This window comes from Macaca thibetana, chromosome 3 (assembly GCF_024542745.1).
Source record: "Macaca thibetana thibetana isolate TM-01 chromosome 3, ASM2454274v1, whole genome shotgun sequence".
In the NCBI taxonomy this organism is placed as follows: domain Eukaryota; kingdom Metazoa; phylum Chordata; class Mammalia; order Primates; family Cercopithecidae; genus Macaca; species Macaca thibetana.
Window position 1 is genome coordinate 16,924,434 of NC_065580.1, and position 23,821 is coordinate 16,948,254.

At 43.1% G+C, this 23,821-nt stretch overlaps 1 protein-coding gene across 39 annotated transcripts in view; it reads right to left on the bottom strand.

Moving 5' to 3' along the window:
• The window catches only part of MGAM (maltase-glucoamylase), a 273,176-nt gene that overhangs the window by 151,284 nt on the left and 98,071 nt on the right, over positions 1 to 23,821 (bottom strand). For 2 of the 39 annotated variants that reach the window (XM_050782218.1, XM_050782183.1), the window contains exons 58-67: positions 7,806 to 7,940; positions 6,912 to 6,999; positions 5,972 to 6,110; positions 5,031 to 5,164; positions 4,878 to 4,912; positions 4,669 to 4,785; positions 3,789 to 3,937; positions 3,086 to 3,170; positions 1,853 to 1,909; positions 73 to 197 (exon numbers count right to left, since the gene is read on the bottom strand). The exons of 4 other annotated variants lie outside the window; for them this stretch is intronic. In XM_050782218.1, the coding sequence (XP_050638175.1) occupies positions 73 to 197; positions 1,853 to 1,909; positions 3,086 to 3,170; positions 3,789 to 3,937; positions 4,669 to 4,785; positions 4,878 to 4,912; positions 5,031 to 5,164; positions 5,972 to 6,110; positions 6,912 to 6,999; positions 7,806 to 7,940 (1,064 nt within the window). Of the gene's footprint in view, positions 1 to 72; positions 198 to 1,852; positions 1,910 to 3,085; positions 3,171 to 3,788; positions 3,938 to 4,668; positions 4,786 to 4,877; positions 4,913 to 5,030; positions 5,165 to 5,971; positions 6,111 to 6,911; positions 7,000 to 7,805; positions 7,941 to 12,441; positions 12,553 to 12,807; positions 12,937 to 16,322; positions 16,420 to 16,682; positions 16,852 to 17,503; positions 17,659 to 19,424; positions 19,626 to 19,960; positions 20,114 to 21,582; positions 21,751 to 22,162; positions 22,213 to 23,821 lie in introns of all 39 variants that reach the window. 33 more of the 39 variants (XM_050782201.1, XM_050782196.1, XM_050782214.1 and 30 more) reach the window with 32 other exon arrangements.

Consider the following 23,821-nt stretch of genomic DNA (forward strand, 5'->3'; position numbering starts at 1 on the left):
TTTTTGGTGGACTTCATTACAGATTGTTGAGCTAACTGACATGTAAAGGAAAACCTGAGTCCTGTCATTCACCTTAAGTGGGTGTTCAGTGCAGGCTCTTGCCAGGGCAGGATGTAGCCCCCACGGACATGAAGATTAATGTGGTCAAGAGGGGCTGGCAAGGTCTTCCACTCTCCTCTTGCATTCATATCCACACCCTGTGGGCAGAAGAAGGTAAGAGATGATGAAGGAGAGGAAAGGACCCTTCCTGAACAACGCATCCTGCCAGACATCTCATCCTCCCCTCTGAACTTATGCCTGCTCATCACCCTTCACCACTTACCTGCCATTACCCATTTCGCATTCACCAAGTGCTGCATAAAATCTCGCAAGGCTGCTATCATATCTTGTTAGGGTCTATGCCTTTGCTTCCACCGTACAAACTACATTTGCCTGATGTGTGACAGGAAGAGGTGCTACTCTCTCACCTGAATCAGAAATCTAACCTAAGGGACCATCCTTCCATCCTACATGTTGTCAACTAGAGCAGGGCTTTTCAGTCTCAGCACTATTGAGATTTGGGGCCAGACACTTCTCTGGTGATGGGGCTATCTGTGCCTTTTGATATTTAGCAAAATCCTCAGATGTCAGCAGCATCGCCTCCTCACCCCCACCCTGTTGTGCCAACAAAAAATATCACAGGCACTGCCAAATGTCCCCTGGGAGGCAAAATCTTCTCATTTGAGAGCTACTACTTTACAGGTAAGAAGTTGTTATTGTTGAGAACTAGCAAATATGCATGGCTGTGTTCCAATAAAACTTTATATGCAAATCAGCAAACAACCAGATTTTTTTGTAGGCCGTAGTTTGCCAGGCTGTGCTCTAGAACGAGTAATAAGTACCCAAACTTGGGAAGGTGACACTTCTTCATTAATCCTAACTATGAGATTCATCTTCAAAATTGTACATCCTTCTCCAGTTTTCACCTAATCTCACTGCAGTCCCCTTGGATGAAAGGGGCCAGCACATGCTCTGCTTCTTGTTTCCCTGCTTGTACCCCTTTCCTGTATTGCCAGCCCTCAACTATGTTCTCCTCAGAAAGTCAGAAGAAGAAGCCTGGTTAGAAACGAAGGAAATACCTCCTTTGATTCTTCCTCATGAATCAGGGTCTGACTTGTCAGGGTCCCAGCAAGAGACCACCACCCCAGAGCTGCCCTGGAAGACCCTGGCTTCCCAGCTGAGTCTTTGGGAATCATACTAGCAATGAAACTATGCGGCAAGGAGCTCTTCATTGCTGCCTCATTTCTAAATGTACTTGCACTGCTTAGACTCACAAGGGTTGGGTCCCACACCTCTGTGTGTGTTTTGCATATTGTCTAATCACTTGTGTGCCTTAGGTAATTATGTGCATCGCCCTTCTTTGAGTGTCTATGCTATGGAAGGAGATATTTAATAAAAAGAGACAAAACGGCCTCTATACTTACAAACTTACAGGAGGCAAAGATACAACATTAAAAACAAAAACTACACTTGGCAACACAATCTCCAATGTTGGCTAGCATCTGCCTTTACACAACATGGTAAATAGCAGTGATATAAGGAAATATTAAAAACTAACACAAAGAGAACACCCACAAAAAACCAGACCCTGAGTGTGATGCTTTATGTGTTATTTCACAACGGTTCTATGAGGGAAGTGGTCTAACCCCACTTGGAAGTGAGAAAACTGACATTACAAGGGTTAAAGTGGCTTCTCTAAGAACACACAGCAGGTGGGTTACAGATCCAGCATTTGACCTAAGGTCCATCAGATGTAAAGCCTTTGTTTTCTCTACCATTTTCCCATGTTGTATAAACATTCAGAAAAACTTACCGTGTAGTAATCGTACCAGCGGGCTCTAGGGAAATATGCAGTGACATTTCTGGCATTCTAAAATGGAACACAAACAAAGTGAGGCAGTGGGCACCATTTTCCAGGACAGAGAAATCAAACTGCTTAGGAAAGAGGTGAAATAATTCTGATGGCTTTAGACCCATCTGCCTCACATCTGGAGAGGTTAGCGACTGGGGAAACCTTCTTCCCGTTTTCTTTTTTAAACAGGAGATTTGCCTACCCAAAACAAGTGGCTTCATAAAGCACTTTGGTATCCAGGAGTTCGGGAAAAAATAAATCACTGTTGCTTATAAACACAGACTTACCCCATTTCCTCTTAAAGAGACAAACAACTGAGGTTGTGTTTGGGCAGAAGAAAATTTTGTGGGTACAGTAATATTTTGGGGCCAGGAGCGGTGGCTCATGCGTGAAATACCAGCTCTTTGGGAGGCCAAGGGGGGCGGATCATGAGGTCAGGATATCAAGACCACCCTGGCTAACATAGTGAAACCCTGTCTCTATTAATAATACAAAAAAAAATTAGCCAGGCATGGTGGCATGTGCCTGTAGTCCCAGCTACTCGAGAGGCTAAGGCAAGAGAATCACTAGAACCCGGGTGGCGGAAGTTACACCGAGCCAAGATCACACCACTGCACTCCAGCCTGGGCAACAAAGTGAGACTGTTTCAAAAAAAAAAAAAAAAAAGATTTGGGTGAGGTACAATTAACTGGTATTTTAATCAGAAGCTTAATCAACAACAGAAGTAAAGAAAGGCTTTTACTGCTGGGAGGTAATCCTACACAGGAAGGGAAGGGGTAGCCAGCAGCAATACAAGTACACACATTGCCAAGTAATCCTTCTGAAGAGTTGTAATAGTGCTAGAGGACTCACACATTCTTTACGACACTGCCCCCATCTTTACGACACTGCCCCCATCTGACCTTCTATTCCTTATTTTAGTTAACGAAGAAATGATTGTGTCATTGAATACACCATGAGGTCTTTTCTTCTTGATCATCCTATGAAGCAGAGTTGTTAGGCTCATTTTAAAGATGAAGGAGCTGAGGCCCACAACACCTAAGTGACAGACTTCAGCTCAGAAGGAGAGAAATAGACACAGGGAGAATAAGAAACCATGTCTTACGACGCCCACCAGCTCAGGCCTCTCTCCTCGTCCTTTTCCCCAAGCCTCACAGCTGGGATCCTCCCCCCATCGGAGGCCTCCATACTCACGCGCTCCAGGACGGGGCTGACCAGGAAGGCTGGGCCCAGCAGGAACTGACTGTCTATGTCCCACGTCACCTGGTCTGACACAAACCTGGAAAGGGAAATGAAGGTCCCCAACAGAGCCCAACAGAGCCCCAGCCCGAGACTCGGAAGAAGCTCCTCAAGTTCAGATCCAGTCGGAAATCCAGCTGCCCCTGAGCCTGCCTTGCCTTATCCCTAGGCCTAGCTTCATCAGGAGCACCAGCCTCTGCTCTCCCCACGGGATGTGCCCCAAACTTCAGAAATGCTGGGATGTAGATGTGTTCTCTCCTGTAAACTATTACCTCATTTCTTAACCATGGCACATTTTAAATGCAAGGATTGTGCTCCTCCCTCAAATCTCTTGCTGAAATTCTTCTTTTGTGACTTGGCTGCATATAACCAAACTGACAAAACATAGATAGGTCTTTGCACAGCCAAATCAGAATGAAACTATTCTATGCTATATGGCATGATTCAATTTTGTTCATTGTATACATAGCCTTTTTTCATGACCTATGGTACGTACAACACTGTGCTAAACAGAGTAATAAAGTATGGTCTGGGCCTCAAGGGTTCATGTCAAAAGGCAAGCATGTCTTCAATCTGGAAGAATTCTGTATATCAACTCCCGCCATATAGAATGCAATAAGTCATCCATTAGTCATCAGGATCCCTGCTGGACACTCACTCATGAAGCAGAGGCCGCACAACCGTGACGCCCTCCGTGTGGGCCTTATACATCAAGGTATACAGATATGGCAACAGGGTGTATCTGGTCTGCAGGACATTTCTGGAAATATTCACAAAAGCAGCATCCCAGGATACAGGGTCTTGTCTCTAAAGGAGAAAGAGAACAGTGTTGGGAGCTTGTCCTGGATGTTCTCGGGGATTTAAGAAGGTCACTGAAGGCATATTCCAACTGAAGATCACTCACAGCTAAACAAAAGAAAACTATACATGAGGCCCAGGGAATACTCTTAACAGACTGGAAAGAGTCACTGAAGCTCTCCTAGGACAGCTGATAAAATCTCACTGTAAGACATTCTTTTTGGTACAATTTTGCCTAAAATACAGGAAAAAAAATAATCTGAAGAACACTGAGGGATATGGTTCATTGAGACACTAGGTCGTAACAATTTTTAAGGGTGCACTGGGTCATGCCTGTAATCCCAACACTTTCGGAGGCTGAGTCGAGTGGGTCACTTGAGCCCAGGAGTCAGAGAATAGCTTGGGAAATATGGCAATACCACATCTTACAAAAAATGCAAAAATTAGGTGGGCACGTTGGTATGTGCCTGTAGTCCCAGCTACTCAGATGGCTGAGGTGGGACAATCGCTTTAGAACCAGAGGTCGAGGCTGCAGTCAGCCATGATTGGGATAAGGCACGATCCAGCCTGGACAAAGAGTAAGCACCTGTGCCCACTCCCGCAAACAACAACAACAACAACAACAACAACAATTTTTTAAAAGATATCCCAAGAAATACAAACTGCGTTAATTTTAGCTCGGAAATGGAGACTGTATCTCTAGTGACACAGAACACGGGAGGCAGAAGCCACGGTCCTACCCTGGTCCCAATGGTGTTGTGGTTTCTTGAGAAGGGGTAAAAGGCCCCCAGCTGCATCCAGCGAACACACATCTCATATTCAGCATCTTGAAAGAACCCACAGATATCTGCTCCTGTCTGAAACAAGAGGAAACAAAACAAGCCGGCTGATGATTTCTGAAAGATGTCCCCACCTTCTTGGTGCTTAGGAGGATCCCAAGGACACTCACATAGGATATGCCGAAGAGGCTGAACTCCATCATGCCTGCAATGAGAAGCACAGCAGTGTCACACCAGGCTCTCACCACCTGCCTTCTCAACACTTCCCCAAGTATCCCAACTCCCTGCCCTACCGGCACAGGCCCTGGGAAGGAGCCACGCACCAATGATAGATTTCTTCAGCTGATCCCACGCGGCCGTGTTGTCTCCCAGCCAGTGTCCTGCCCAGCGGCCAGAAGAGGGAAATGTGGAGCGGGTGATGACGACCCCTCGCTGTCCCGTCACCTCCTGCATGGCTCTGGTTGGAGGACAACAGGAGGTAAACTGAGAGCACGGCCAAGGGAGCAAAGGCCAGAGAGCTTCTGCTCCCAGAGCCCTTGAGCCTAGTCAATGTTTGCTGCGTGATTGGAGGGAACATGGGAATCTGAGCTGCAATGGGGGCCCCACTGATCCCAGATAATGTAGATAACGAGTCATGGGTTCACACAGTGCTTTACAAGGAAATTCACTGTAGCAACCTCAAAGGAGTAGCCAAAAATAGTAAGGAATTACTAAATCTTGCTATTGGTTTCCTCGATACGCAGTTTTCTATATTTGAGGAGGAACAAAGTGAAGATCATAAGACTGTCCTTAGAAGAATACATACCATTTGTTGAGCTTGCAAAGGGGACTGTGTTAATTTCGTAGAATACCAGTTACCCTCCACCAAGAATGGCCAAAAAAAAAAAAGCCTCAAAATATGATTCACTTTTGAAACAAAGGGGAGAGATGCCCAATCTCTGTGTTCCCTTCACCTCCTGTAACTAAAGCTATTGCACCGCCGGCTGCCCTGTGTGATCATTATGGTGTCTCCATGTGTGTCGTTCCCACCAGGATCATTAAGTTTTTCACTGGTGGGACCATGTCTTATTTAAATCTGTCCTCCTCCTTTTAATCAGAGGGCCTGGCTCCACATCAATGAGCATTTGTTTAATAAGAATCATTACACGGTTGTCATGAGAATCCTCTTAACCCCTGGAATCGGAATGAAAGGAAAACTAGGGTGGCTATGTCAGTCCCTGGCAATCCCTCCGGGTTGTGACAGCTGGAGAAGGCAGAGACTCACTCGTATGTGGGTCTGGTCTGGGACCACCCGTACAGGTTGTGCACGTTGTAGTGCTGCACCGGGGAGCCGTCTGGGAGGATCTGCTGACTCTCCATACACAGGGTCTTGCTGCTCAGACCCCTGTCCCTGGACTCCAAATCTGAGGAGGAAGAACTGGTGAGGTGAAATCCAGCCCTGATTCTGTTTATCCCTGACCTCTCCTCAAGGGATTGAACACTGGATCTTAAGACTGACTTGAGTCCTGCCTGGGTCACTCTCCATCTTCCCAGAGATTGAGCACAGAGCCCCCAGCTCTGAGCTGCTATGGCACCTGCAGTGTTTCCAACATCAAGTTCACTGAAGAAAGCGGAGGTGTAAGGAAGAAGGTACAGCTGTCAAACACTACATGACAGACTCCTTTTTAGGCTTCTGACTTGCCAATTATGTCCATAATTCTATGAAGAACACATCATTATCTGTCTTTTACAGTTTAGCAAACCAAGATTTGGAAATATCCCATAATCTCTGAAAAGTCACAAAACTCCTAGAGAGAACAATTTCTGGAGCCAAGATATGAACTCAAGTATAACTCCAAAGTCCATCAGCTCCATCATAAGGGGAAGCCAATAATTCCCACCCATTGATGACACAAGAAATTCCTGTGATGGAATTCACACAAGCCGAAAAACTAAGAAACCTAGCTGTGAGAATCCTTTGTGGCATGAGCACTGCTAACTGCTTTCTGGACAAATTCCAGGAAATTTGCTCAATGAATCTGGTCATTTGCACATGCCCATCTGGGTAAAGGAAGTGCAGCGTTTTTGTCTCTGGTCCCCAGTAAACCACAGCAGCCATGAGGATGTGCCCTGAGCTGTGCAGGCACACCCCTGGCCTCTGGGCTCCTCCAGTGGCCATCCTTCCAGTCCTAGCTCTGCCAGTCAAGGAGACCAAGGGTTCTTACGTGGCATGTAGGGAGGGCGGTTCAGAGAGGCGTCCCTGCAGCCTGGAGAAACTGCCCCATTCACGAAACTTGATGGTTCATTCATATCCTAGAAATGCCAAACACAGACATACCTCACTCTTTAAGATAATTATGTCCAGCCAATTCTGAGCCAAGGAAGCAGTGAATACACTGTGCAACATCCAGTAACCCCTGTAGATGCCAGCCCTGGGAACTTCAAATCCCGGTGAGAACTGGCTGGAAAGATTAATTCACTCCTACAGAATGACTGGCTAGAGGTTTTAAAAAATAAATCTCTTCCCAGGTGGCTGTGAGGCAATCAAATTTCTAAGAAATTCCTAGTAAATTGCCTCCAGGATTTTTGGGTTTTTTTTTTTTTTTTTTTCAATTTTTTGAGACGGAGTTTCACTCTTGTTTCCCAGGCTGGAGTGTAATGGTGCAATCTCGGCTCACTGCAACCTCTGCCTACTATGTTCAAGCGATTCTCCTGACTCAGCTTCCCAAGTAGCTGGGATTATAGGCATGCCCCACCACACCCAACTAAATTTGTATTTTTAGTAGAGACAGGGTTTCTCCATGTTGGTCAGGCTGGTCTCAAACTCCCAACCTCAGGTGATCCGCCCACCTCAGCCTCCCAAAGGACTGGAATTACAGGCGTGAGCCACCACACCTGGTCCGGCCTGACAGGTTTTACAGTAGGAGCCTTAGGTCCGGTACACAGTCTGAGGGCTATCGGGGATGTCCCACTCCTGAGTGGAGGAAGTGTCTGATATGTCAACAGGCTTCCATGGACAATGACTATCCTCTTGACTGAAGGTCAGTGGTCCATATACTCAGGCACACAAAGATAGACAAGTGCCACAGGTACACACACACACACACACACACACTTACAATCCACAGGCCATCAAACTTCAAGCTCCTCTCTGGATTCTGCGGATTGTTGTACAGTTCTTCTATTTCCCTCTTCCACCACTTGGCAGTTGAATTACGGAAAAAGTCTGGGAAGGCCACGTAAGCTCGATATAGCTGTAAAATATAAATATAATTTATGTGTCCCACACAAACATATAAGACAGCAAACAGACACTTACTGAGAATGCAACTCACACAGATACTTGAGCTGCAGGGTGACAGATGGCCTGAACAGGGCCTAAATAATGTTATTAACTAATTAGAGAAATGTAGAATGAGAAGAGAAATTAGCGTAATTTGCACACCTTCCCAGCATTTGGAAAACATCCAAAAACTGTTCTCTTCATATACACATGGTGGACGACAATCAATGACCTGAACTAGTGACCTCATGTAATCCATGCCCAACCCTCAACATCAGTCCTGCCATTTCCTAAGCACTCCTCAAACACAAAGCCAGGGAGAGACTGCAGACATGAGAGGCATGGTAATAGGTTAGAAAGAAACACCCAGGGAGTCCCTCCTATATCATTCCCACTGAGAGAGGGGAGGAAGGAATAAGATGACATTTCAGGATATTTGACCAGTACACCTCAGTGTTTTCTACAATTTCAGAATCACAGGACAACTACAGCTGTTGGAGCATAAATTGAGAGGACTTAAAGAGGATGCATCAACTTCCCCTTATTTCCTTCTTCCCTCAAATAATAAAAGCAGTGTCTTTCCTTATCTGAAAGACAGATTCAAGATACAACTTTTTATCTACATTGCAGATTTTTGAGAGTAAGAAGTTTGCTTTATATTCTTCTGAGTGATATTTATATTGCCCACAATGTTCAGCTTAGAACCTGGCATAAAATACTCAGTGTTTAGTAGTAGGTTCACACCACTTAGAAGCAGCAAATAAATATCCATACATTTTAATATACTCATGTTGTTTGTTATGGAATATTATGGTCCTTTGTATGTCTCAGTAAATAGCCTCCTCTATGCTAATCACACCACTGTAAGAGTTAAAGAGCTAAAGAATGCTTGTGAGGAGGGTGGGGGAGGCAACAGAAAGAGGACTTGGTCTAGGGGAGCTCCAGTTCTTATACACCACAGATAAAAGGCAGGTAGGAACCCAGATGTCTAGATAAAGGGCAAAAGAAGGAACACAAAAAAACAGAAACAGATCAGCCTGCATGGGTCTGGCCGTCAAGGACGTGAGAAGACAGTGGCTCACATCACGCAGAATCTTGAGAGAAGTGGGCTTGCCAGGGATGACTTTTGTGAGGAAATGGAGGTAGAAACCAGGAAACCCAACAAACAGAACTTTTCACCAGAAACAGAGAGCTCCAGATCAGGCAGGGTTAGAAACAATGGGATGGGTGGGGGATGGAGAATTACAATAAAGAAAGTATCAGCCACATCTCAGTCAGAATTGCATCCCATACTGGGTACACGTGGTGAAACTGGCCAGCCATGATGTAGGAGCTTCCCTAAGTACTGCTCGGACGACGCCTACCAAATTCATAAAAATGTTCGGCCGTTCTCCAAGGTGCTGCCTTTGCCTGCCCATATTCAAGTCTTGCCTTGTGGCTTCTGCCTTCACTTTGTCCAGTCTTCAAACAGTGATGTACCCACCCACACACTGGGCCTCAGGATCACCTAGCAGTCTTTTTGTAGCACATCATATGCTTCAAAACGCAATTCATACATCCAATCACAGACTTATTGAATTAAATCACTGGAGCTTTGGACTCAGAAATCTGCTTTTCAAAGGCTTCTTGGCTGTTTTATGCTCAGCGAAGCCAGGCCTAGACATCAGTGGCTTCATCCTCACCAGCCTCGTCAAGTGGGTCTCACTATTAATAATATAAATATTAGATTGGTGCAAAGGTAATTGCGGTTTTGGAATTCAAAATAATGGCAAATATTACCTGTGCACCAACCTAACAGTTACAATTATTCTATCTACCAATAATCTCTTATGAGCTACCTAAAAGATTACGTGAATCCCCTAATGAGTGTTTCTTATCAGAAACCCAACTGGCATTTGAGGCATACAATTTTTTGTGGAGAATTCCCTGCAGTCAGAGCTATTGGCATTCCTGCCTACAGCCCATTAAATGCCACCCGGTGTTCCTGTGATAACTAACACTGCCCTCAGATTTCCAAATGGCCTCAAGGTGGCAGTGTTGCTCCTACTGGCTGCTGAACTGTGGGACTCATAATGTAGTACCTGACTACTTCATAAAAGTCAGGAAGCCAATGACACAGAACTTCTCTGGTTGGGCAGGTTCCTGTGTCCATGTGAGCTGCCTGGACCCCTAAGCTTCAAGTTATTCACTGTAGGAAGTGACGAGAGGACAGGAAGCTACGTCTTCTCCTTTGAATACTTCTCTGATAGATGATACATAGATAGACAGATATAGAGTGGATATAGTAGGTAAATGGATAGATACAATAGATAAATAGATAGATAGATAGATAGATAGATAGATAGATAGATAGATAGACAGACAGATAGATAGATAGACAGACAGACAGACAGATATGCATAGATAGATACTTGTTCAGTACTAGATAAAGGGAAAACAGCCTTGAACTGAGTCTGACTCATTCTTGTCAATCTTCGAAACCTGCCCCAGCTTCTGTTTTGTTTGCATTGTTTTACTCAATTTACCGACAGAAAATAAAGTCATGGACTCCAATAGCCAAGCAACCTGGTCCCAAGCGTGTCTCATTTTAAATCGAAAAGAGCAACTGCTGCCAACTGGCTCTAAGATCCAGGAAGTCAAAGACTGACAACAGAGAAGTAGGCATCACAGGCTTGCAGTACCTTCTGCTCTCACTACCCTGTTGGAGCTGTCCGAGGTCCCAGCCTCAGGCTCCAGATTTTGGGGTTCTATCTAATATACGTCTTTCCCTCTAGGACTCACCACTTGCCCTCAAAACCAGCTTATCTGGATAAGGCATGAATTTCTGGCCTAACTCTTGCCAGTCACGTTCCTGGTGATGAGTGTTTCTCCTGCACCTCTCTCCGTGGGCTACAATCTTTCATCATGTAGAAAAAACCCCCAAAAGAGGTCTTCGCCCCTGGGCTTCTGAGTGGCTGCTAACTGAATTTACAACTGCTGAGATTTGTTCCCACAATATGGATATTTCTCTGATTAACACTTGATCCTGAGAGAGTATCTAGACTCCACAACATATACCACATTGCTGACTGCACAGGCCAGCTTCTTTGTCCCTTCAATTCCTGGCACATGTCCTAGAAAAGAGGCCTTTTCCTTGTCTCCTCAGCTCTCCTGTGGGGGTCACACAGGCTACACATGCCCTGCTACAATTCCTGCCCAGAAAGAATAACCATTATTGAAGAACAGCTCAAGAGGTAGGGCAAGGTACTTGCTACCCAGGAAGTCCTCGGCCCCACCCTGACAATCCTGACTGTGGGTACTGTCACAACAATCGATAGTAAAGCACACAGGCTGCCTCAGTTCAGGAGACACACATCTTGGCCAGAGGATGGGGCTGTAGGCTTCCTAGACCTGTAAGGAGCCATGTATTCATTCAAGCAAGAAATGCTTAGTGAATCTGGAAAAAAATTCAGGTCCAGAAGCATGGGCTACCTGGATCCATTATAAGCAACAAACCGTCCACAGGAGAGAGCAGGTTTTAAAATAAGGTTGGAAACTGAGAGGTAAAAGCAAAGTTGAGAAATGCAAGGAAGGATTGGGCTCAGAGGAGGACTTATAAGTGTGAAGATGGAGAACCTGTTCATGGGGGAAAAAAAGAAAGATATACAAAGAAAAAGACCTAGTCAGTCTTCCAGGGTTGAAGACTGTTAGAAAGGGAAAACCATGGCAACAACAGTAAGTATGCCAGTCCAGGGAGAAGATAGCACTTCTAGGAGGTATCACCCAGTGGAAATTTCCTGGGCCTTTGGAATCTGATAGCCTTGGAATTGAAATCACCACTTTGTCATGTAAAACTGGGGAAAAGTAATTTAAGCTCTCTGGTCTTGAATCCCAAGGATAATAATACATATTTACATCCCAGTGGACAGTAAAGTATTACTCCATATAAGGTAATGGGCACAGACTGACACCCAAGACACGTGACCTAAGTGTTTGTCCCTCGTCATGTCCATGTCCACGGTACAGGCATGTCCAGAATCCCAGGAATGGCGGCCCCTGCCTAGAAACACTGACGCCACCCAAATAGACAAAGTCCCTTTTACCTCCACTTGGGTGTCCCAGTCTAGAGATTCATTCACAACAACACCAGGAAAATCGGGCCAGACCTATGGAGAGAAACATGCTAAGCAGCGATACACGAGACAGTTTCCCTTACACAGGATTTCCGAAGAAATTATTATATAAACCATGTCCTAGGAGCGATGATACTTTGACTATCATGTAGGATTGACATAAAAGAAAAGTGAATTCCATGACATGTTACATTACTTTAAAAGTCATTAATTGTATCAACAAATATTGTTGAGAAAAGGAGAGCTTCACACCTTGGGTCAAAATACAAAATGCCAAAAATAACATACACAGGCGTGTGACCCAGTAACCATGACCCACCCGCAGGCTAGGGACTAGTGGGTCATCCCTTAGGATTATACCTTTCCCCAGACAATGTCTCCATCATTTGGGTATTTGATGAAGATGTCATCCTCCATGCCCCGAGTGAAGGCAGGATAGGGCTGTGTCTCATTGCCAGAAATGGCTGGATCCTGAAATCAAAGCATAAGTCAGTTGGGAAAACCAAAGCCAGAGAATGAGGAGAAACAGAATAAAGGAAAACTCCTCCAGGGTGAACTCGCTGGCTTCTACCTGAACTGTAGAGTTTCTGTGAGTCCTGGGAAATACAGAATTCTTACTGCACTTCAATTTACCTACTTTCAACATGGAAATAAAGTATAACTCTTTCTCCACCAAAGCCCATACCTGCTCCCAAACTGACCACACACATTCACATCAGGACTAACCAGAATGAGGATGACCCGCATCCCATCAGCCTTCATGCGATTGATCAGAGCTGGAAACCCAGCAAACTTGGGGCTGAGGGTGAAGTCCAGCTGCCGCTCCATGTAGTCGATGTCTGAGTACTGCACGTCCTGCGGGAGGACACGGGGAGCTGAGTGGCTGCTGCTGTACATGCTCAAGCTTTACAGGAGAACAACCCTCCACTATACATGATGGAATTCCAGACAGCTTCTCGTTGATGCTTTCAAATCCCAGCTCTGCTACTTCTTAGGTACAGGTGCTGGGAAATTCACTTAATTTTGTAAATGTTCAGTGACAAGATAGAAAAAAATCAAAGTCAGCATAAAATAGGATGAGAATGTGTCTCTAGCATGGCAATTCTGAGGAAAAGATAAAACACTGTTTGGAAAGTGCTTTGTAAATTGCCCATATCAGGTGTGATTGTGATGACGTCCTGCAAGAGACTGCCCCTGGTATCAGTGGTTCACGTTGAGGAAAAATACTGTTAATTATCGACGGGTAATGGCAAATCTACTACAAAACAAAGTAAAGATGTATAGTTGCTTTGGAATACCAAATCTTGAGGGTAATCATACACAACATTCTTCCTGAGACTGTCATATTGCATTTCACTATCCACTAATGGAAACACTATGTTCCACTAATGGAACAATTGTAAACAATAGAAAAGTGGGATAAAATTAAATGTGGGATGGTTCATGGGATCAATTCTCTGATGACTGGGTCCCCTCCCATCCTCCATTGAAGAATAAGGTTTATTTCCATCTGTATGTCCTCTGGAAACCCATCCCAGGATTTGTGTAATCCATCAGTTATTAGCTCAGAGCTGATGCAGGAACTGAGATTGTATTTACATGTACAGTTGTCTGACCGATTTGTGGTTAGTCTTTTCAAGAATTAAGTAAAAGAACTGTGGGATATTATTTATTCTCATGAAACCAAAGACGTTTTTGACTAAATGTTTTGAAGACATGTGAAAGAAATGGAAGGAAACATGAGACAGCAGAAATAGCCCTGGAGCCAGCCTATCTCCCCCTCCGGGAAATCACAGTGAGTCTCGAGCTACCATCTCTAGAGGATGGAAACAAGCACCCTTAACTACATTACTGTGCTCGGGCTGTGATATTGCCTGAAAAAGAACATTATGTCTTTATAGAATCCCACAAACATTAGACAAATGAGCCCAGACACAGAGGCACCTGGGTTAGTTACAAAACTCCAGAGCCATGACTGAGAACGTACATAAGGGATCCGGGCGGCCACCATCTCATCATACAAGCTGGCAATCTCAGAGTCGTTCTGGTATCCATAGCGACACAGTTGGAAACCCAAAGACCAGTAAGGTACCATCACAGGCCGGCCAATCAACTAGAAAATAGACACAAAATATTAGTCCTCAAAACAGAGGCACCAGATTGAAGTTGTGCATCAAGTAACAAGAATATTTTTCCATGCCCCAAGCTAGACAACTAACTAATTGAAATCCACATCAAAACTGACAGGATATAGAGCCACTGGGATACTTGGAGAAAGCTTTCTGCTAGGCTTGACCTCCTTCTTAAAAATTATGGAAAAGCTGATTTTACTCTATTCCTAGAGACACTGTAGGTAACTCATTAAGAAGCCCAAAATCAGAGACAAATGCCTGGCTTAGCATACAGGCTCCAATCCTGCTACCTGTGTGAACTTAGGCAAATATTAAGTAAACTCTTAATGCTTCAGTTTCTTCATCTTAAATAAGGGATAATAATAGCATCTGCCTCATAGCGTTCCTGTGAGGTATGAATGAGTTAATATGGGTGAAGTACTCGAACATGCAGCAAGTGATAAATCAGTGATGTGCACTTGGTAATATATAACTGTGTGTTGTTGCTGCACAACCACCATGGTCACTGTCACCATCATCATTATCAATGCCACCATCATCACTATTTTCACCATCACCAACAGTACCACAATCGTGCCCCCACCACCATCATTACCATTATCATTACCCTTCACTACCATCACCACCACCCCACTACTACCCCCACCACCATCCCATCATCACCACTATCATCACAACCGCTATCACCAACATCACACTCCTCACACAAACCCACTGTCACCACCACCATCATAACCATAACCACCATCATCATCACCATCACTAACACAAATAGCATCATCACCATCACTACCACAAATACCATCATCACTCCCACCCTTGTGTCCATCACCACCACTATCATTATCACCAACACACCCATCACCACTACCACCACTATCATCACTATCACCACCACTACCACTACTACCACCATCATTATCACCATTCCCACATCACTATCCCCACCATCAGCCCCTACTGCCATCATCACCATCACCACCACCATAACCACAAACACCACCACCACCACACTATCACTACCATCACCACCACTGGTACCACTATAACTTCTGCTCTTCTGCAATGCTTACAGAGGCTGTACATTTAATGATAATCTGAATGTGTTTATTTTTTCTTATTCTATAATATCTCTCCAAGAAAGACCAGTATTTCCAGTTATCATCTGAGAGTTACACTAATCAATGTGGGCTCTGGCATCCAGAATGTGCTGTATAAGTGCTTGATAAACAGATGGATTTCCCCCTACCTCAGTGTACTGCTGGGTGACAAGCTCTGGAGTTGGCCCCAAGAACACATAAAAGTCCAGAACTCCCCCTGTGGTACGGTATGTCAAGGCAGGCAGGGGCTGGAACGTCACGTCTGAAAAGGAAGAAAAATGCTAACCCAGATGGAAACCTTCCACATCACGAGGGAAACCTTCCACATCACCCCTGAAATCCACACATTCTCCATCTTCCTGCTCCCTGTCTATCATAGAGTGGTAAGAACAGGTATTTTCTATCATACTCATAGAACTGAAGAAGATCAGTGGAAGTCTACAGGTCCTGTTCCTCGGTTTGATTCTCTTTGGGGTACTTTACCGTATTTTGTCATTCTACTCTTGTAAAATTACTGTATTTTACATTTCAAGTTTTATGTTGGATAAAGAGATACATGTTCAGGTTTCTTACATGGGAATATTGTACGATGCTGAGGTTTGGGGTATAGATCCCCTCACCCAGATAGTGAGCACAGTACCCTAGAGGCAGTTTTTCAACATACCTTACACACTCAGACCCCCAGAACAACTTCTCTGACCCATAGTTTTAGCTTAATTCAAATTATATAACTGGCTCCCACGAGCTGACCTCCAGGATATTTGGGACCCACGTGGTGTTACTATCCCTTCTTATCTGATTTTTACCAAAATAAGAGTTGGGTTAAATCTTCTTATAACATGATCCTATACTGAAATAAATAGAAAGGCTAAACACAAAGAAAAATTAAATACAAATGCCCATAAAATGAAAATTTTGACTTCAAGGAAGAGTTAGGCTAAACACATTCTAAACTGACTCAAGCATGATTGGTAGCCCCCAAAATAAGGGAGGTGATGGACGGCCTTACCCATGGCATTGCTGTTCAGCAGGAACACTCCGTGGGCACTGCCGTCCTCCTCCAGCCCCACGTAGTAGGGGTGGACACCATAGGAATTCTTCTTGTACTGGAGAATCATGGGGAGAAGCAGTAGGAGTTTAAAAGACATTATGCCTGAGAAAGAAACTCAACAAAAATATGTTTGCTAAGATGGGTCTAGTTTTCTCCATGAAATCAATTAAACACGTGAAACAAAGGAGACTGAGAATTGGCCCACTCGTCTAAACCAGAATGAGACGACCAAGTGGAGTTTGGGAAGATGAAGCCCGAAGCCTGAGCACTGTGGGTGGAGAGAAGCAGAGACACAGATCCCAAATGCTCTGTCCTTACCCCTGGGGGCTGGTCTCGGGAGAACATTCCCCAAGTGTGCCACTCCAAGTCTCTCCTATAGGATGTGTGCTCAGTTTCCCCAAAGCCATAGAGGTACTTGGAGGGAAGGCGGGTGGAGATGCGGATAAACATGTCATTGAAGGTGAAGCCAAGGAGCTGAGAGTCCCAACTGAAACACAAAAAGGCAGACTTGAAACAGAAAATGGGCTTTTCCTTCTGTTTCCAGCAGCTGACTTTTCAAGGACAACAGAACGTTTGATTTTTATCCAGAACCTGTTCATCTCCAAAACAAAACAGAAACTCAACTTGATTAAAATATCATAGAAATCCTCGCTAAAAACCCATGAGTTATTCTTCATTCATCTGTTTCCCACTGTCACTGCCTCCTTTCAGTGGCCCTCACAGAACACACCCAAGCACTCCTCATCATCACAGCTGGGTACACTCCACACCAGCACCACCTTCCACCCTTGCACACCACAGCGCATTTTTTTTACATAGCACTCAAAGTGATATTTACTTATTATTGGTTGTCATGAGAAGACAACCCTCAGCTGTCTACAAGGAGCAGCAACTCCTCTAGACAAGGCACCCCATAAACATTTGTTGGATGAATCCTCAGGCACACTCAACTGCCTCAGTAATTATTTCCAGAATGCTAAAGATTTCCCACAAGAACAGGTCTGAAGGAAACAACTCATCCATGGATCTGAAAGTGGACAATGTGATGTTTGGAACCAGGATATACATCCAAGGACAATGGGCCTGGCAGCGAAGGCACAGGTAGACATCAACTCTGAGTCACACTAAAAGCCACTCACATTATAGTGCCTGTACTCTTGCGGCGAATTTCAATCCCAAATGGATTCTTCTTAATGAGGACATCATAGAGTTGACCCTCAGGGGTGCCGGATGGCACCGTGGGTACGTTCAGAGGAACTGGAACTTCATACCGATTGTTGTTGGGATCATAAATCTAGGCCAGAGGAAATCGATTTTAGGCAAGAATAGTACTCTTGAAACCTATACCCTTAGCAGAATCTTTTTTATTTTTGGACAAAAAGTGCAGATGGTATGTTTCTGTCTTCTTTAAGTTGATGATATCTGAGATTTATTTAATATATCAAATAACAATATAAGATTTAACATTTTTTCTGTCATTTCTCACTATTCAGGCCTCTGTTACATTAATATACTCTATGGGACATTGGTGCTGACTTGGAAAGTCATTCTGGAATCAGTGTAGTAGTTATGAATATGTTACTTGTTATTTTATGTGGGTATGTGAGTATATATAAATACCTTAAAACCATTATGACTTGAAAAACAAACCTGTCTCCCCAAAATGAAATCAATTTAATTAAAATAATCTGAATGTCCTTGCTGAAGGTGGTATCTAAACTGATTCATGAGTACCTAAGACATCCCTGCCTACACAAGACACTAGGGATGTGAGCTGTATAAGCAGTGTTATGATTTTACAAAATTCACATGCTAATGATTAGTGAAAGACAGCAGCTCACGACACCTGGGTGACGTGTGCTAAGGGACAGCTATGTAGACGTGCTGTGAGATTCTAGGGAAGGAAATGCCTAACATTGTTTCTGGGAGACTGAGATGGTGTCATGGGAGAAACACATGATGACTCTTAAAAGCTTGGTAGTTATTAACCAAACAAACAAGGGAGATCAAGTCATTCTGCTGAAGAATAAAAACTGCACAGGCAGAGAGTACTAAAGTGGGCCATAAAGAGGCAAATATTTTGGAAAGAGCTACTCTGTGGTCAAGAGGTAGACTAGGCAACGGTTGAGGCTAGAACTCCAAGGAAGTTCATTCACTTCAAACTCATTGGGTGCCTTCAACATGCTAGTACTATGATGTACAAACATACATTAGCATCATCCCTGCATTACAGGATGTACAAAAACTCAGAATTCGGGTTGATGTCAGATTATAAACAACCTTTTAGGCAATGCGACAACATCCTCATCACTTTCACTTACTGTGTCAATAACATTACAGCGCTAACCATGTGCCAGGTTCTGAATTAGACTTCAGAAACACAAAGAGGAAAGGGCACATTCCTGCCCTTGAGAAGCTTAGTTTAATAGAGAACTAGACATAACAGCTAGTCCATCCCTAGCCCTTAAATGCAATTAAATCTTGGAAAGGAATGAAATTACTGCATCTTGATGCCTATTTTACAGAAATCTCAAATTCGGTATCCCAAAATGAACATATCATCTGATATTTATCAAGCACATTTTCATTATTCCTATTCCAGTTAATGTCAGCACCATCCATATTAAGACGCAAGATAGAAACACGGTCTTCATTCTTGATTTTCCCTCTTCATTGTCACCTGCTTGCAAACGAGCACTATATCCTGTAACCCAACTTTCTCAACCTCAGACAGGTCCACTCTTCTCCACCTGCATTCCAGTGTCTAGTCCAAACCTAATCCCTCAACTGACCTGCCTAACTAGTAGCCTCCCAACTTGTCTCTCCGTACCCGCTCTTTCTCTCCCAACCATTTTCCTAACAGTAGCCACAGTAATCTTCTCCAAATGAAAATCAGGGCAGGTCTCATTGTTCCCTCAATGATTTCTCAATGCTCTCTGGATAATGATCTAGTCTATTGTAGCATGATTAACTTATTTTAGGGTTCTGTGACTCGGACCAATAAAAGGTAATGGAACTGAAAGGGGTCTCATCACTCCCTGATACATATACTGTGTTTACCTTGAACTGCAGCATTTCATTCTTATGGTAAGTGACATCCAGGCGAAGGGGGTTCACGGGTGTGGAGGGGAAGGCATTGGCATACACGGAAGACTTTAAGGAGATGTCAGCTGTGGCCCCATGTGAATTATATTGAACATTACTGACAGAGTATAGATCGTTGACAAAATAGCAAAAAGGGACTCCAGAAGAATTGGATGCCTGAAAAGTAAGGGTAAAGTCATAGATCAGCACAGCACATGGTCTTAAAGTTCTCTAACCTAAACAGGGGTAGAAACATCATTTTATACCACAATAAAACCAGCCCATCACTGATCACTTGGCAATAACATAACTTTATTTCTCGTCTCCAAGCAAAATATTCATTTTAAAAAGTTTCACACATGTCCCCACCTACTCATCACATCCAGATCATGTCCCTTAGGAAGTCCTTTCTATGGATTTTAAGTAGTTATGTAAGTACTACTGCTGTGCTTAAGAAACTATACATTAGGTGTGGAGACTTCCATGCACGTGAACCCCAGCAGCATGGTTACCTCCCAGATACAGCCACGGGCAATGCAGTTTTCTGCAGAAGCACCATTTTCATCAGGGTAACAGTCTATTTTTTCATCATCCCTTATCTTTATGCTCCACTCCACTGTGTATGCTTCTCCCAGGAGAAGATTGATGTCTGTGATAATGGCAACCTGTAGGAATGCAGAAATCACAAGGAAATTCATCTTTAGGAGATAGGCCTTGCAAGATCTGAGGCTTTTTTTTTTTTTAAGAAAGAAAATAGAAATTTGACCAGACATTCAACCATCCAACCAACATATGACTTTAGCTTATAAGAAGAGAAGTGCACATTGGGGGAATCTAATCAGCAGCAACAGGGCAAATGTCTCCTCTCTAGCAGAATCTTGTACATAGAATAAAGAAAACAACTCAGTCAAATGAAACCTGTCATGATCACCCCTTATTCTTTTCTGCTCTGACTCCTCTTAGCCCTCTGTGTCTTGTCAGGAAGGATCACTTCTGCACTTCCTCTTTAGCATGACACATGGTGTCACCCAAAGTGAGCTGATCCCCTTGCTCTCCAGTCCCCAAACCAGTATCCCCCATTGGCGTGGAGTGGTAGAAAGAACACAGCATTAAGAATCATATGACCATTTATCATGCCCCCATTTCTGTAGAATGTTGGACAAAGGATTTCTTTTATTAATTTTTAATTTTAATGGGTATATAGTAGGTATACATATTTATGGGTTATATGAGATATGTTGATTCAGGCACACAATGCATAATAATCACATCAGGGTAAGACGAGTATTCTGTTTCATTTATTTGGGTTTCAATTTTAGCAACAGCAAAATTGAGAGGTTGAAAATAATCATATATTTCTTTCCATTTCTAACACCCTAGCCTCTTCGTTTCTGTAACCCCAAAGTCTCCAATTTTGAAACCTTCCTTGATTATCATTCATTCAAATGTTTAATATTTTTCTATATACTTTTCTTATCTCTGACATTTCTTTAAACAGCACTTCCCAAGTTCTCACTTGTCTGGAATAATAAAATCCCATTCTAAAATTATCATCCTTCTCCCAGTCTCCTCCTAGTCTAAACCATCTTGTACTTCCCTGTTCTACTAGTCCCCAAACCCACTCCCACTCCCAGCAATGCTCACACACAGTGGCACAGCCTTCATTCAAGGATCAACATGAGGCTCTTTGAGAATTAAATAAAGTTGGTAACTAAGACCCTCCAAAATCTGACCACAAGTTTCCTATGCAAACTAGCCTCTTTTTCAAAACTGAATCTTATCTATGCTATTCCAGTCATATAATTTTCACAGTCTAATAATGTAAGGCTGTTCCCCACTTTCCTAGCTTTGCTCTTCTTGTGCCTCATTGTAATTATAATTCTATTTGAGGGAAAAGGAAGTGAAATCAGTTAGAGATAGAAGAACATTGAGAGGCAGAGAAGGGAATAAGAAGGTAAACACCCAACTCATTCTAGCTCTGGCCACCTCATTTTATTCCCAGTCCTCTAACTTCCCCCAAACAGGCCTCATGGTTCCTCTGTTCCTTCAAGAACCCATGCAACCTTGGCAAAAAGGAACACCATGATACTATGGAGAATTCTCAATACATCATCTCAACAAAATGGAGTTTTACCTTCAGGTTAGAATCATAAGTGACTGTAGGAGAAGTCTGACTTGGGACACCATTGTGTTTCACTGTAACATTGCTAGGTTCCTCCGTTCCAAGAATTTTAATCTCATTAAATGCCAAATTATTGGGGTCCTTGTAGGTTGATTGTGAAATATTCACCTCCAAGCGGTTCTACAAAACAATTAAGTCCAATTATGCATAAAGGTATGCCTGTAATACACAGATTCTCAAGTCACTCAAATATTCCATTGCAGACCGGACACCCCCACTGCCCTGGATGCCTCTCTGCTTTCTCTACTAGTGTGTGCTCAAGAAGCACAAAATTATTTTAATAATTTTCTAATTTAAAACTATCATAAAAACACACAGATATTTTTAAACTCTATTTACAAATGCTGTTTGCTATAGTAATGCCTTCTTTTGAAAACTCTGATGAAATCATAAATAGAAATGTGCTCACTCATAGCCAATAATGCATAGAAAGTTACAAATATAATCACACAGATACAATATACACAAGCACAGATGTGCTAATGGTCAGCCCAAAGCCCACACCTAAGATTCAGAAAAATATGATACTCACTTGAGTGACAGAAAACTCACATAAAAGATACACTTTATTGGCCACAGTATCTGCAAGTGAGAGAAAGTCAAGTCAGATTCTGGCTTGCCCACCACAGAAAAACAGATTTCACACCACCACTCTTTTCAGTTACATCCTGATGTCACAAATGGCAGTATTTCCGTTTCCTTATGGATGAATAATATTCCATTGTATTCATTCATCAATGTACACTTAGAATGTTTCCATATCTTGGCTGTTGCAAATCATGCTGTAATGAATATGGGAGGAGTGAGTATATCTCTTAGAGATACTGGTTTCCTGTACTCTGGATATACACCCAGAAGCGGGATTTCATGGGATTGCAGGGAAGATCTGTTCTTAATTTTTTGAGGAACCTCCGTACTATTTTGCATAACAGCTGTAATAATTTACATTCGCACCAACAGTCTAAAATATTCCATTTTCTCCACACCCTCGCCGGCACTTATCTCTTACCTTTTTTACCATTTCCATGCTAACAGGTGTGAGGGGATATCTCACTGTGATTTTTGATTTGCAATTTCTGTCATTTCCTGATGTTGAGCATCTTTTCACATACCAGTTAGCCACTTGTATGTCTTCCTTGGGAAAACATCTGCTCAGGTCCTTCACCCAGTTTGTAATTGGGTCATTGGATCTTTTGCAGTGGCGTGAGTTCCATATTTTTTATATTAATCTCTTCTGAGATATACGGTTTGCAAAGATTTTTATCCGTTCTGTAGTTTGCCTTTTCACTTTGTTGATTGTTTCTTTTGCTGTGCAGGAGCCTCTTAGTTTGATGTAGTCATGCTTGTTGCCTTTTTGGCATTTTGCCTTTGCTTTTGGTGTCATATCCAAAAAGTAACCGCCAAGACTACGTCAAGGAGGATTTTTCTATGTTTTCTTCTAGGAGCTTTACAATTTTAGCCCTTACATTTAAGTTTTCAATTTCTTTCCTCACAGTAGCCAAGATAAGAAAACAACCTAAGTGTCTATCGGTGGATGAATAGATAAACATATTTTGGGACATATATACAGTAGAATATTTTTCAGACAAAAAAAGTAGAACATTCTGCCATTTCCAACAGTATGAATGACTCTGGAGGACATTATACCAAGTGAAATAAGCCAGAGACAGAAAGTCAAATACGGCATGGTCTCACTTCTCCATGTGGAATCTAAAAAAGTTCATCTCTTAGAAGCAGAGCCTACAACAGTTGTTCTGAGAGCCTGCGGCCATGGAGAATGGGGAGATGATGGTCAAGGGTACAAACGTTCAGTTAGTAGATGAATAAGGTCTGGGGATCCAGTCTGCAGTATTGGTGGTGATGAATGTGTTCATTAAAATAGCTGTGGTAATCACTATACTATGCCTACGTATATTAAATCCTCATATTGTCCACCTTAACTATATTCAATCTTTATTTCCCAACTAAATATTTTACAACTAAATAAATGAATAATTTTGAATCTACATATTGGATTAGATGGACAAGTATCTCCAAGGCCAAGCCATTGTTTTTCCTCCTCTTTCCTACTGGAACATTGTAAAGATTCCCTTCTGAGGGGTTCCAAGGCATATGCTTCAAGGGAATCTATTTCCTAAACTTGAAGCACAAGAATTGTTCGTATATGGGAGCCACAAATAGGCTAAAATGT